The 14,509-nt window shown below is 38.8% G+C and overlaps 1 protein-coding gene across 1 annotated transcript in view; it reads right to left on the bottom strand.

The window, feature by feature from the left end:
• Positions 1-433: 433 nt before the first annotated feature.
• Positions 434-14,509, bottom strand: part of LOC109420234 (NADH dehydrogenase [ubiquinone] 1 beta subcomplex subunit 10) — a 33,635-nt gene continuing 19,559 nt past the window's right edge. Inside the window, exons 4-5 of the mRNA XM_062851113.1 lie at positions 759-898; positions 434-677 (exon numbers count right to left, since the gene is read on the bottom strand). Of these exons, the coding sequence (XP_062707097.1) occupies positions 544-677; positions 759-898 (274 nt within the window). The 3' untranslated portion in view covers positions 434-543. The remainder of the gene's footprint in view (positions 678-758; positions 899-14,509) is intronic.

Here is a 14,509-nt window from a genome sequence, read left to right as displayed (position 1 = left end):
TTCGAACGATGCGATTGGGGTTTTCGAGTGAAGGACGATCTTCGACGGTGTGCAGATGAACGGTGTGGGCGGCGAAGAATGAACCACGAGCACGCTGTACTATACGGCGAATCCAGCATCCAAAAGGTGGTCAAAACCGGAAGGATACGGTAAACAGGACATGTTGCATGAACGCCGAACAACAACCCTGCAAAATTGATGATCGCAACTGATCCGGATGCCACAAGAAGGCGTGTTATTCTGCCCGTTATTGCTTATCAGTCCCATCTTTGCTACATTTCCAATACATATGTGAAAGTTATGCGATTACAGCCAGAATTGCTGATTATATATTATCCTAATTGTGATGTTGTGCAAATAAATAGTTATATCGTATTACCTGGATGAATGCATTCTTTCGCTTCTAATCCTAATCGTCTGCCAACGATCCAACTTCAGTGTTGTTCTTATATTTACACGATTTCATAAGAAATAACCAATTTTCAAACTACTGCGATTACCTCTTTTCGTCGTAGAGCATTCCCGACCAACGAACCACCTGCTTCAGTGTTCTGGGGCAGCATCATCGGATTGCTTCATTCCGGTACCGACTGGTCCGTGACGTCTCTCCCACACCATGCGGTGCTTCTGCTTCATGTAGGCGGTTTTGGCGTTGGCATAACCTCCGAGATCACCGTCTGAATAAATAGAGGTGTAATTAGTAAACTTGTTAAATCAAATAATTCAGTAGGAGTGAAATAACAGTGAAGCATTCTTACATTTGATAAACCAATTTTCGGCACCCTTTTCGTATTGATCCAACAGTGCTCTGCATTTGCGTTCGTGATCCGGTTGCTCATACATGACACAGTCCTCAAAACGTTGACGAAGAATGTTCAGGATCTCATTGTCAACCATTCTGCAAATAAAAAAAAAACAACAATAACAATAATTGCATTTATAGCCGGGGTCCGTGGCGTAGTTGGTCACACGTTCGCTTCATATGCGGATGGTCATGGGTTTGATTCCCAGCCCCGGCACTTGCAATTTTTCGTCAGTTGCTTTTCCCCCGAGAGCATCTGACACTGACCCTCTTCTGAGCCCCATGGCTCAAATGGACCCGGATACCTGGACATCGGCGAACTGCTACTCATAATGGACCCCCAATCGGACTGGAAAGGAACAACGGCCATCCATCATCATCCTTGTGCTCATCATTCTACTAGGTATAAAGTAGAAAAAGTGAAAGCAGCAGAAAGGCACCAGTTCGATAAAGTAGAATAGAATCTAGGCGCTGTACAAAATGTAAGTGCGGCTGTCAATTGAAATTGCTCACGTAGTGCCCCAGTGGACAATAGAGCTGTAATTTAGGTTAAGTGATTAAGAATAAAAAAAAAATAATTGCATTTGTAAATTCAATTCCCCCATTAAACAGATAAAGAGCATTAACTTGACCCATATCCATTACGGATATCAATTATAGAAATCAGTTGCGAGCGACCCAGTCATTGAAATATAAAATACGACACACGACGAGATCATTTATACCTACTTGTGACTGGGTTCGAGATCATTTTCAAGTCTTTCAAGCCAGACCAGATGGCGAAGGGAGAAAGTAAATTATACAGACGGACCGGGAATAAGTCCTAGACAAGACAGTGAGAAAAGTGTGCGGATTTGTTACTTCGACAAATGTATAAACATTTTCGAGCCCGAAAACAAACCACAAAACAAACAGGTCCACTAACCAAGCCACGTTGTTGGACATCGTGCGATCTTTCGATTCGGCCAGTCAGCCAGTCGCGTCAGCCAACAGACGTTGATTGACTTTGATCGTTTAGCATCGTGTCGAGGACAGTTGATGGTATAAACAAATGGGAGTCCCATTATGGGACTATATTCTGTATATCGGAGATTGAACTCAACTTTATTCAAGTTGGAAAACGTTTTCCCGTAATGATGGAAATTTGCTTCCAAATTAGCACCGCCTTAATTGGACTTCGTCAAAAAACGGGAATGAGACTGATTAGGCTAAATCAATGACTAACGACACTGCACAACATATTTTACTTTATTGCTAAGATACAATGTTTGAGCTGAACTTGCTGGCTTGTTGGCACGAAAAACCTACGAAGAGTCAAAAGTGACAGGTTCAGTGAAGAGAATTGTCAGACAAAAGAGGCACAAAACAAGCAACAAAGACGGCGCGACGATTACTCTTCATCCCTACTGGTAACAGATAATGACATGATCTCGAAAATTTTTGTTGCAGACAAAACGGAAGCTGAATTTGTTGCGTACTTTTCAACTCGTGAATAATCAATTTTTACTGACCCAAAGTCAAAACTGTTTGATGATAGATCTTCAGCAGAATTGCAGTGCTTACCGACTCGAAGTTACCGTTCGAAAATCGCAATGCAAGGCTTAAAAATCCCTAAACTCGTAGTGTACGATGTTTATCCTATTATTTTCAAGTTGGGACAAACTTATATCGCATTGAGTAGATTGTCGAGACAAATACAGGTTGCGACATTGTCATTATTGTTGCGCGATGGCTGAATTTTAATTCACTGGACGGGTTCACTGAATTAATGTACAACAGACGAGTGCATTGATGAACTGAGTTCATCGCGGTCCGAGAATTTCAAAGTGATCGGATGCTTGTGAAAATTGTTATTACCAACGAACCGCATGCATGTGTTTATGTTTTAACATGTAAAGGAATAACAATAGCAACAAAATCATGCTGTTTCGCCAAGCAATGCCAACGCTATAACTTTTTTCATAAGCATCAGATCACTTCGCGGTCTTCGACAAAGTTTTTCAGGACACCCTAGGCTATGTTTTCACTTTATCGGTTACATGGTTTTAGAAAAATTCGAGCTTGTTATGAGAGAAATGCAAAAAAGTGTGTTTCCCATGTAAAACCCCATACAAACTTCAAACGTGATGCGCAAAACGTGGACATAACCGATCGTGCTCAAATTTTGCACACTTATTTGGGTCCTGAAATGGGATCAGAAAAGCTTTGATCTGATGGGATAACATTGAATTTTCCATTTTTCCATATAAACGATGACCCACTCTAATGTACAGCTCGGTAGTTCATCCGGGGCAACAAGATCCAACGAAGAAACCGCGAATCAAGCCAATATCTAAGAGATTTCAGATTATCCAGTGGACAACGTAGTTCCTCGTTAGCGCTCCCATCCACCACAACTTACAATTAACCAGCTGATGAACAGAAGGAATCGACTTTTGAATCGAGTAAAAGTCCTGAAGGGCTTCTACAAAGAACTCCTGAAGGATTGCTGTCAACGAATTTTCAAGATTGCTTAAAGGAACTTGTATAGGATTCTCAGAAGGAACTTTTGGAGGATTTTCAAAAATAACCCCTAAAATATTTCCATATAGAACGCCAGGAGGGTTCCCAGAAGGTACTGAAGGAGGAATTGCAGAAGAAACTTCTGAAGGATTTGCAGAAGCTTCATTTGGAAGATGCCCAGAAGAAACCTTTGGAGGTCCTGAAAATTTCCAAATGGAACTACTGGAAGATTACCAGAAGCAACTCAGGATTCCTAGAATAAACTCTTGGGAGATTCCCAGACGGGACTCTAGAAAGGAATGCAATAAGAATTTCATTTAAAAAAACCCGAAAAAACTTTTCTAGAAGAAATCCAGCAAAAAAAAAAACAATATCGATATTCTAGAAGTGAATCTTGCAAGAATACCAGAAGGAAATCATTGAGAAAGTGTTGGTCAAATCTCTTTGCAGAATTTCTCGGAAGATTGTAAGATTAAATAATCCCAAAAGAACATTTTCCAATTAAAAACAAACTTCTGGAAGAATCCTAGGAATAGGTATTGGGTGCTAATAGTGGACCCTGCGCCTATAGTGGACCCCCTACAGAAAAAAAACCCTATTCAAACGCCTAAATCAACAGATTCCGGACAACTAAACACTCAAAAGGGTCCACTATATGCAGGGAGGATTCTGTCACATTCGCCCGAAAACCATTCGTCCGAATGACAAACGCCCGAATGACAAACGCCCGAATAGACCAATCACCCGAATAGACCATTCGCCCGAAAAGACCATTCGCCCGAATAACCATTCACCCGAAAAGACCATTCGCCCGAAAGACCATTTACCCGAAAGTCATGCGCCAATTCCATGCAATTTCTTAGGACAATTTTTTTTTTTTGGTTTGCCATGATGAAAGTTTAAGGACAGGCCCATGGTGTACTTGGTATCCGACCAATCGCAAGAACAGCTGGACTAGCGCCAATAATAATCATATCAGCTTAGTTTGAAAGAACGGCCTATGTTTTGAAGAAGGCCTAATTGCTTGTGAAAATATTATTAATTGTTACAGCATTGCTGATCGAAAGGATAAAGACAATACTTCAGCACAGAGTAGTCAACACTTTTAAGTTAATAGTGTTCACGACTGATTTACTCGGAATGACTACGTTTCGTTAAAATGAACAATAATTGATAAAAATTAGAACGTGTGAGCTAGTTCAGCATTCTTATTTGAGCAAGCTGTTCTTTTGAAATCATGTTTGAAATCCAGAAGTTGTAAAAACGTAAAACGTCAAGGTTCCCCATAACAGAATAACTTAAAATAACAGCCCATGATTGCAAGAAAGGCAAATTTCTGGTAACAAATGACATAAAATTGAATTTAATTTCCTTGAAGGTGAAACTAGAAAGAAAAGCCTAATAACAAAAGAAGGGACAATTTCAATCAATGTTTCCACAGCTATATTGCCGAAAATGTTTGTAACAGTATAAGTCTTAAATCAGACTGTGTTCAAAGAAAGCAAAAACCTCTGATGAAAATGGTTGCAGTAACTTTTAGTTGATAATGGCGTTCAGCCATACGCGTGGACGACGCCTAAACTGATTTCAGAAAAGTGTTCTAGATTATTATGGTTTTCGGGCGAATGGTCTTTCGGGTAAATGGTCTTTTCGGGCGAATGGTATTTCGGGTGAATGGTCTTTTCGGGTTAATGGTCTTTTCGGGCGAATGACTTTCGGGCGTTTGTTACATTCGGGTGTTTGTCATTCGGGCATTTGGAATTCGGGCGAATGGTTTTCGGGCGAATGTGACAGAACCCCCTGAGGTTCTGTCACATTCGCCCGAAAACCATTCGCCCGAATTCCAAATGCCCGAATGACAAACACCCGAATGTAACAAACGCCCGAAAGTCATTCGCCCGAAAAGACCATTAACCCGAAAAGACCATTCACCCGAAATACCATTCGCCCGAAAAGACCATTTACCCGAAAGACCATTCGCCCGAAAACCATAATAATCTAGAACACTTTTCTGAAATCAGTTTAGGCGTCGTCCACGCGTATGGCTGAACGCCATTATCAACTAAAAGTTACTGCAACCATTTTCATCAGAGGTTTTTGCTTTCTTTGAACACAGTCTGATTTAAGACTTATACTGTTACAAACATTTTCGGCAATATAGCTGTGGAAACATTGATTGAAATTGTCCCTTCTTTTGTTATTAGGCTTTTCTTTCTAGTTTCACCTTCAAGGAAATTAAATTCAATTTTATGTCATTTGTTACCAGAAATTTGCCTTTCTTGCAATCATGGGCTGTTATTTTAAGTTATTCTGTTATGGGGAACCTTGACGTTTTACGTTTTTACAACTTCTGGATTTCAAACATGATTTCAAAAGAACAGCTTGCTCAAATAAGAATGCTGAACTAGCTCACACGTTCTAATTTTTATCAATTATTGTTCATTTTAACGAAACGTAGTCATTCCGAGTAAATCAGTCGTGAACACTATTAACTTAAAAGTGTTGACTACTCTGTGCTGAAGTATTGTCTTTATCCTTTCGATCAGCAATGCTGTAACAATTAATAATATTTTCACAAGCAATTAGGCCTTCTTCAAAACATAGGCCGTTCTTTCAAACTAAGCTGATATGATTATTATTGGCGCTAGTCCAGCTGTTCTTGCGATTGGTCGGATACCAAGTACACCATGGGCCTGTCCTTAAACTTTCATCATGGCAAACCAAAAAAAAATTGTCCTAAGAAATTGCATGGAATTGGCGCATGACTTTCGGGTAAATGGTCTTTCGGGCGAATGGTCTTTTCGGGTGAATGGTTATTCGGGCGAATGGTCTTTTCGGGCGAATGGTCTATTCGGGTGATTGGTCTATTCGGGCGTTTGTCATTCGGGCGTTTGTCATTCGGACGAATGGTTTTCGGGCGAATGTGACAGAATCCTCCCTGCATATAGTGGACCCTTTTGAGTGTTTAGTTGTCCGGAATCTGTTGATTTAGGCGTTTGAATAGGGTTTTTTTTTCTGTAGGGGGTCCACTATAGGCGCAGGGTCCACTATTAGCACCCAATACCTATTCCTAGGATTCTTCCAGAAGTTTGTTTTTAATTGGAAAATGTTCTTTTGGGATTATTTAATCTTACAATCTTCCGAGAAATTCTGCAAAGAGATTTGACCAACACTTTCTCAATGATTTCCTTCTGGTATTCTTGCAAGATTCACTTCTAGAATATCGATATTGTTTTTTTTTTGCTGGATTTCTTCTAGAAAAGTTTTTTCGGGTTTTTTTAAATGAAATTCTTATTGCATTCCTTTCTAGAGTCCCGTCTGGGAATCTCCCAAGAGTTTATTCTAGGAATCCTGAGTTGCTTCTGGTAATCTTCCAGTAGTTCCATTTGGAAATTTTCAGGACCTCCAAAGGTTTCTTCTGGGCATCTTCCAAATGAAGCTTCTGCAAATCCTTCAGAAGTTTCTTCTGCAATTCCTCCTTCAGTACCTTCTGGGAACCCTCCTGGCGTTCTATATGGAAATATTTTAGGGGTTATTTTTGAAAATCCTCCAAAAGTTCCTTCTGAGAATCCTATACAAGTTCCTTTAAGCAATCTTGAAAATTCGTTGACAGCAATCCTTCAGGAGTTCTTTGTAGAAGCCCTTCAGGACTTTTACTCGATTCAAAAGTCGATTCCTTCTGTTCATCAGCTGGTTAATTGTAAGTTGTGGTGGATGGGAGCGCTAACGAGGAACTACGTTGTCCACTGGATAATCTGAAATCTCTTAGATATTGGCTTGATTCGCGGTTTCTTCGTTGGATCTTGTTGCCCCGGATGAACTACCGAGCTGTACATTAGAGTGGGTCATCGTTTATATGGAAAAATGGAAAATTCAATGTTATCCCATCAGATCAAAGCTTTTCTGATCCCATTTCAGGACCCAAATAAGTGTGCAAAATTTGAGCACGATCGGTTATGTCCACGTTTTGCGCATCACGTTTGAAGTTTGTATGGGGTTTTACATGGGAAACACACTTTTTTGCATTTCTCTCATAACAAGCTCGAATTTTTCTAAAACCATGTAACCGATAAAGTGAAAACATAGCCTAGGGTGTCCTGAAAAACTTTGTCGAAGACCGCGAAGTGATCTGATGCTTATGAAAAAAGTTATAGCGTTGGCATTGCTTGGCGAAACAGCATGATTTTGTTGCTATTGTTATTCCTTTACATGTTAAAACATAAACACATGCATGCGGTTCGTTGGTAATAACAATTTTCACAAGCATCCGATCACTTTGAGGTCTTCACAAGTTTTTTAGAACATCCTAGGCTATCATTTAAAATTGAATGAAAGATGACATCGATTTGTTTGATTCACTTTTCCATGTTTTACGATAGTGACCCCAAACTTTTGGCCGATACATCATATTGAGGGGTGACCCCAAACTTTTGATCGATGACATCAAGAATTAATTTACTTAATAACTTTTTTTTTCTAGATTTTTTAGCTAAGTTCTGTAAAAAGTAGTTGAAAGCTAATACAAAATGGGTTATATTACCGCTCTCATCTTAAAATTTGGCGACCCAATTTCCAGCGACACTGCCGTAAGTTTATATTATTTTTTTAGAAAATTTGTCAACTTTGGGATGAGTTTACATACAAAATTTTTTGAAAAAGTTTCTGTTAAATCATGTTCGAAATTTCTTTGGCTTATTATCTTTTGAATGAGACCTAGGGTTTTGAAATCGGACGCCAATTGGCGAAGATATGGGCCTAAAAAATGACATGTTTTTGAGGGGGTGACCCCAAACTTTTGAACGGGACGGGAGTGTATAGGGCCCATATGTATACCATATTACACTTTCTTAGATTGCATTAAAAAAACGCATCTAGTAAACTGAATCATGCAAGGGAGCCAGAAACAACACTTGTTGATGTGGGATACAGTAAGCAAATCCACAAACGGTTTATTATTTAAACATTAGGCTGGTATATCGCTTCCCGCCAAAGGAGACAAAATGAACCAGATGGCCACTTGATCGGTTGCTATTACAGCCGCAGCACTCGGCAGATAGATGAATAGGGGCCCCCTGTGTGGCGGCCGGCGGGGCCCAGCAACCTAGACTGTCAGCAGCCAATAAATTCTCGGCAATTTTCGAAGCTGTATAGTATGCTTCCTCAGCGGTGGTGGTCGGTCGGTCGAGCGGTGGTAAAAGTTTGCCCGCCGGCCGGTGCAGATAGTAACGAAATGTTTATGACCAGTCAATATGGGTGGGGATCACAAACGCAAGGAATCGATTCGTGAAAATATAAACGAAAGATCGAAATTTGCGTGTTTCTTCCAGTCCAGGGAAAACAAGAAACTGTCTGCGTAGGCGGCCACCCCGTGTGGATAGATTGGGCCACGTCGAAGATTGATCTCGGACAAGCTTTCGCGATGATGATTATGATTTTAATTGTTTGTATTTTCTGTTCGTACTAAGGATACGGAGGAGTAAAACGGTATGGGAATTGAAATATTCGAATTGAAAAAAAAAGTTTGCTTATAGCGAGCATTGTTTGTGTTATGCATTGGAAGTAAACAAGCATTTGATTCGTTTCACCCTGGGAAAGATTTCGACTTTTTGTTCTTATCTGTAGAATATACAGGGGATAGACAAAATGATCGGGACAGTCAAATTTTTCACTTTTCAAAAAAATTGTCAACTAGCTGTAACTTTTCCAACAGTGCATCAAAAAATCTCAATCTTTTTACTGTAAGTTGGTCAACTAGTTGTCTATCAATAGTCCAAATTTGGGATAGATCTGGCTATTCTACATGAAGTTGGAAATATTCTAGTAAAAGGCATAATTATCCGATAGCCAACTTTGAACTATAATAACTCCGGATCCTATTAACCTAATGTAATGAAATTTTGAACGTTTATGACTTATATAATGAGTTTCAAAAAACTTTTGTATTAACTTCAAATTATTAACACGGAAGAGAATTATAGCGATAAGATTTTTTTTCAAATAAAACACCAAATCAGTCGCATCGCTGCCAAATTCAAGATGGGTAATAAAGTTCGGTTATATTCCCTCAAATTGTTTTGAAAGGAAGTAACAAAATATTCAATAATAAATTGAAAAAAAGTTGTATGATGCATGTTAAGAATATACCAAATTACTAAAAATCGATATAATAAATCATATCGCTGTAGCTTTTGTTCTCATAAACAATTCAAAGTTTAGTCAAACGTTTTTCAAAGCTCATTATATAAGTCATGAAAGCTCAAAATTTCATTCCATTCGTTTCATTGAATCTGGAAACATACCAGTTTAAATTTGGCTATCGCATAATAACGCCTTTTACTAAAATCTTTCTTATTTCATGTCGAATAGCCCGATTACTGTAAAACTTTGAGACGTTTTGATGTTTTTAATAAAGTTACAGCTTGTTCAACATTTTTTGAAAAGTGAAAATTTTCCCTGTCTCGATCATTTTGTCTATCCCCTGTATCTGGACGGATAGTGATTCCAAGCGATTACATCGGTGGTTAAAATGTGCAACTAATGAGGCTTTTTTTTATTACCGTACAAATTGGTACGAAGGTTCTTTGCGACATTTGCACCCATTTAGACTCGGCCGAAATTCATTATCATCACAGTCGAATTTCGCACACGACTTCGCAGCGGCTGGCATACACAAGTTCCGTTAAGTTCATCACAGGGGCGTCGGATGCACAACAGGTAAACAAAATCAGTTTGATTAATGTGAAATATCGCTGGGAAATGATGATTTAGTTGATTCTCAAATTATCACAGTAGTCCAAACATCAATAAGAAACCCAATATAATATAAGGAGATATGTTTGCATAATCTGAAAATATACTAACTAGACAAAACACATCCTAAAGTTCATAAAGATTGAAGCACTAGAACCAATGTTACAGTTCGTTGTAGTGTGTAAGGGCAAGGCAAAGCGCGAAATTTGATGCAATTAACTCGAAATAGTGTTTATAAAAAGTGCCGTTACGGTGATCACGATACCTTAAAAATTAGTTGACCGATTTGCAATTTTTTTTTTTTTTTATTGTTTGTATTTTAAATCTCGAGGTATTGAATGGATCACTTGAACAAAAAAAACACACATTAAAATATATGTTGATTGAAAAAGTTGTTGTATTTGTTGTAAAAAGTTTAATCAAAGTCTTATTTTTAAGTCAACTATACATTAACCTCCACGTACCCAACCTCCGACAACTCGTTTTCAAAATGCTGGCATTTCAGCAATTTTAATCCAACTTTTTTGAAGTCACCCTCGATCAATCATAAGTTGGTACTAGTTTATTATCCGGGACAGTGCTGAAAATTTCATTACGTCATATCTAAATTCAACCACCTAGGTACAGGTCATTTTAGAAGCTCAACCTGAGAATTTGGTATGGGCAGCTAGATCAGTTCTGCAAAAAAAGTCACGGAACACCGCAATTTTTCAAAAATTTAAGGTAGATGTCACGGACTACCTTGATATTCACCGTGAATATTATTTGCATTTTTCGAAGGTAGTCCGTGACATTTACCTTCAATATTCGAAAAATAGCAATTTTTCCGTGACTTTCTTGCAAAACTGGTCTAGCCGCACAAGTTTTTCATAAATCATATTCTCAGGTTTAGATTCTAAAATGAGCTGTATGTGATTGAATTTAGATATGACGAAATGACTTTTTCAGCACTGATCCGGAACCATTCCAGGGATATTCTGGATTCACACAGAGAAAAAAATTGTACACACAATTAAAATCTAGTTCAAATCAACCAATTTTTCAGTTTACTATAGCGACAAACTAATTTCAAGTTTAAACTGAACTGTTCCATTGTTTGATAATACAAATATTTTCATTATTCGAAATTTTTGACAGTTTGTTTAGAACAAACAGAGATTTAGTAGATTCAATATAAAATAACGGTTTGTTTCAAACGACTGCACTTTTGCTATCAACAAAGCCGGAATGTGATTGTGTTGTTGACAGCAGCTCCTGCGGCAGCTCGGAAATCTATTTTTAGACGCTCGGCAAGCGGATGCAAAGGAGATCGATTAAAAAAAGAGACAAAAAAAAACTAAACCGACCAACTTTTTGCGAATGCTGTCTTTAGTACCAGCGCGTTATCCATCACGGCCAAAACTGCACTTAGAAGTTGCAGTGATGGATTTGCTAAAACTTCCTCGATGTGGCGAAGTTGGGGTAAGTTTTTCAAAGATGTGTGAGTGCTTCCAGGCCATATTTGTGGTCCCCATTTTGTAGAAATAAATGAAGTTTCTAACGTTGTATGAAATAATGGTGATTGGTTGTTGTAATCGATAAACTCTAAGTAAGAACAGAGAAATATAACTTAGGTATAAGTAAATTCTCAGTTTGAAAATCAACCAAGCGTTTTATTGTTTCAAACAAGCGTCATTTTTCTGCGTGGGCTGGAGTCAGGGGGTTGCCCAAATGGCTAAATGTGATTATTTCGTGTGTTACTGTGTTTGAACCATCGATTTTCATCGAAGTTTTTATTGTGAACGGTGAAACACAACTGCGATAACCAGATTTGAATAAGTTGACCCATCCGGAGCCCTGTGACAGGTTCCGTGGGGCCTCATTGGGGACACTTCTGATTTTCAACCTAAACATGCCGTGCGACATATCAATCTTCATGATTTCGACTGAGTCAGAAACGATAGAATGAAATCTGTAACAACTAATATGGCCACCCCGGAACATCTAGCACAGGTTCCATGGGGGTGTTATCGGGGACATTTCAAATTTGCAAGCAAAACATGCCATGCGACGAACATGATTTTATATACGAACAATTTAAAAAAAATTGCAAATCGGTCAATTGGTTTTTAAGATATTGTGATAACGGTAACGGTAGTTTTTAAAAAACATCATTCCGAGATACTTATGTATTCGCGTTTAAAGTTTCGCGCTTTGCCTTGTCCATGTGGAGGGTACACGCTACAATGGTTCTAGTGTTCCATTTTTTATGAAATTTGGAATGTGCATTGTCTAGCTAGTTTACTTTCAGATTATGCAAAAAAGTTCGATTGAAGTAAATAAGGAACAAAAAATAGATATAAAAAAAAAACTCAAGAAATCAAACATGACAGAGTTTCTCTAAGGTTTGTCGCCTTATTATAGAAATGTGATTGTGGTTTTAGTGGAATCTTATAAGTTCATCAAAATAAATCTGGAATTCATTCTGGAGTTATTTTAGCTTATAATTTTTCCAAGTCATTCTAAAGTTTATGTCCTAATATTTTTTTGAAACTTAAACGTTATTCTTTAAAAACGGTTGGATTACAAAACGTCCAAAAATGAAAGAATGGATTTCCTTCAAAAGAATAAACCAGAGTTTCCCATTGCTCATGTGTACATAAATGTGACAGCGAGCCTCCCACCAAATTGTGTCCCAGCTCTTCAAAATCGCAGTGTGCTGCGCTGCTAGGAGGCTCACGAAAATTTGGTGGGTGCGAGCTAGGCGCATAGCTCCCGGGGAGCTTGTCTCATGCGCTGCGTGAGCTGTTGGTATCTTAGGTGAAGAACAATTTCTTGGTAACGAAGAAACTCTACAACTTTTTTCCGTACACAACTCAAGTGTCTGGTTGGTCTATGCGATACGACTAGGGACTCTCAATGCAAAGGTTAAGGTTTCAATTCTCGCTCGTTTAGGAAGTTTTTGTCGTGAAACTTTCTAATTTAATCAGCGCATGAGACGAATCTCATGAGACACATATTGAGAAAAATGAGGCGCACAACTTTCAGTCTCAAAATGTACAGGGCTCCTGGGAGCTCGCTTGCTATGTGGCTCCCGTACATGGGACTACAGCACGTGTACATCAACTCTATAAAGAACTCACTATTTGCTTAGATTACTCGTTTGTGAGCCGAAACATAGTGATTTTATTATTGAGACCAACATGTGAAAAGAGCGGAACTACCATTGCACGCTTGAGCCTATTCCGTCCCTCCAAGGCGTATTTAAATTTATTTGTAAAAACTTATCCTGTTATCAGATAGAGGGGAGTCTGCTCAACCTGTTACTAAACAGAGATTACATTAATAATGGGAAATGTGCCCAGGAGAACGGGAGAAGCAGATATTTACAAAGGTTGTTACGCCCTTTTTAAATGTTCGTCTAGTATTATTCATTTACATGCGTAGAAGAAACAACAATAATATACCGCATTTAGTACTGGACTGCGCACTCAGTCTTCATAAGTGCGAAAACGTAAATAAAAGTGCGCGATTGCATCAAATCAAGTTGATGTTTTCGGCGCACTATTTCTTTGATTTATGCTGAATTAGTGCTCTGAACACACCGAGTTGATTTGTTGCAATCGCGCACTTTTTGGTTTTGGTTAACCGTTTAAAAGGTAGAGCATATACAGGGGATATAAGGAGGTTTCAGGGGCGTTTGAGAGACTTTCATGGGTGGTAAAAAAGAGTCAGGGGAGTTCAGGGAGTTTGGTTCGTGAGCGTTTCAGCAAGTCTCAGGAGGATATAAATAGGATTCGAGGGACATTAGGGGGTGCCCAGGGAGTTTCAGAGGATTGCAGTGAATTTCAGGTTGATGAAGCGGACCTGGTGGGATGGTCAGAGCACATGACCACCACGCCGAGGTCCTGGGATCGAATCATATTCCTGATAAACTAACGAAATGTGAGTTCTTTCTTCTCTGAAGGGAAATCCCGGGAAGAATTAGCCTCGCGTTAAATATCTCGTAAAGATAAAAAGTGAGGTGTGTTTTAGAGAGTCTCTGAAGGATTCAGAGGGGAGGCGGTTCAAGTGCGTTTCAAAGGATATCAGGAGTTAACAGGGAAGTTATGGCCGTTTAAAGGGGGCAGGAGGATACAGGGACGATTTAAGGGGGTCCTAGGTTATTTCACAGATATTTCAGGAGGCTTTAGGGGATCTTAAGGGGTTTCATGTTGGTTCCAGGAAGTCTCAGGCACGCTTAAAGGAGTATAAGAGTATTTTATGAGTATTTTAGAGGGTTTGTATGGCGAGAAGGCAAATTTTCCGTTCCTGTAAGAAAATCGTGCAAAAAACGTGGGTATTATAATTCCTTGTCCAATTTGGTGCTGTTTGAGCAAAACATATTTTTGTTTTCTCTATTCCTTGTCTCATCAACAGTAAAATTTTCCAAAATTTTGCTCAAACAGAATCAAATTATATAAGGAATCATAATAC

Source organism: Aedes albopictus, chromosome 2 (assembly GCF_035046485.1).
Source record: "Aedes albopictus strain Foshan chromosome 2, AalbF5, whole genome shotgun sequence".
NCBI classification, from domain to species: domain Eukaryota; kingdom Metazoa; phylum Arthropoda; class Insecta; order Diptera; family Culicidae; genus Aedes; species Aedes albopictus.
Note: the sequence above shows the minus strand (reverse complement) of the source record. Positions and strands in the feature narration are given on the sequence as shown.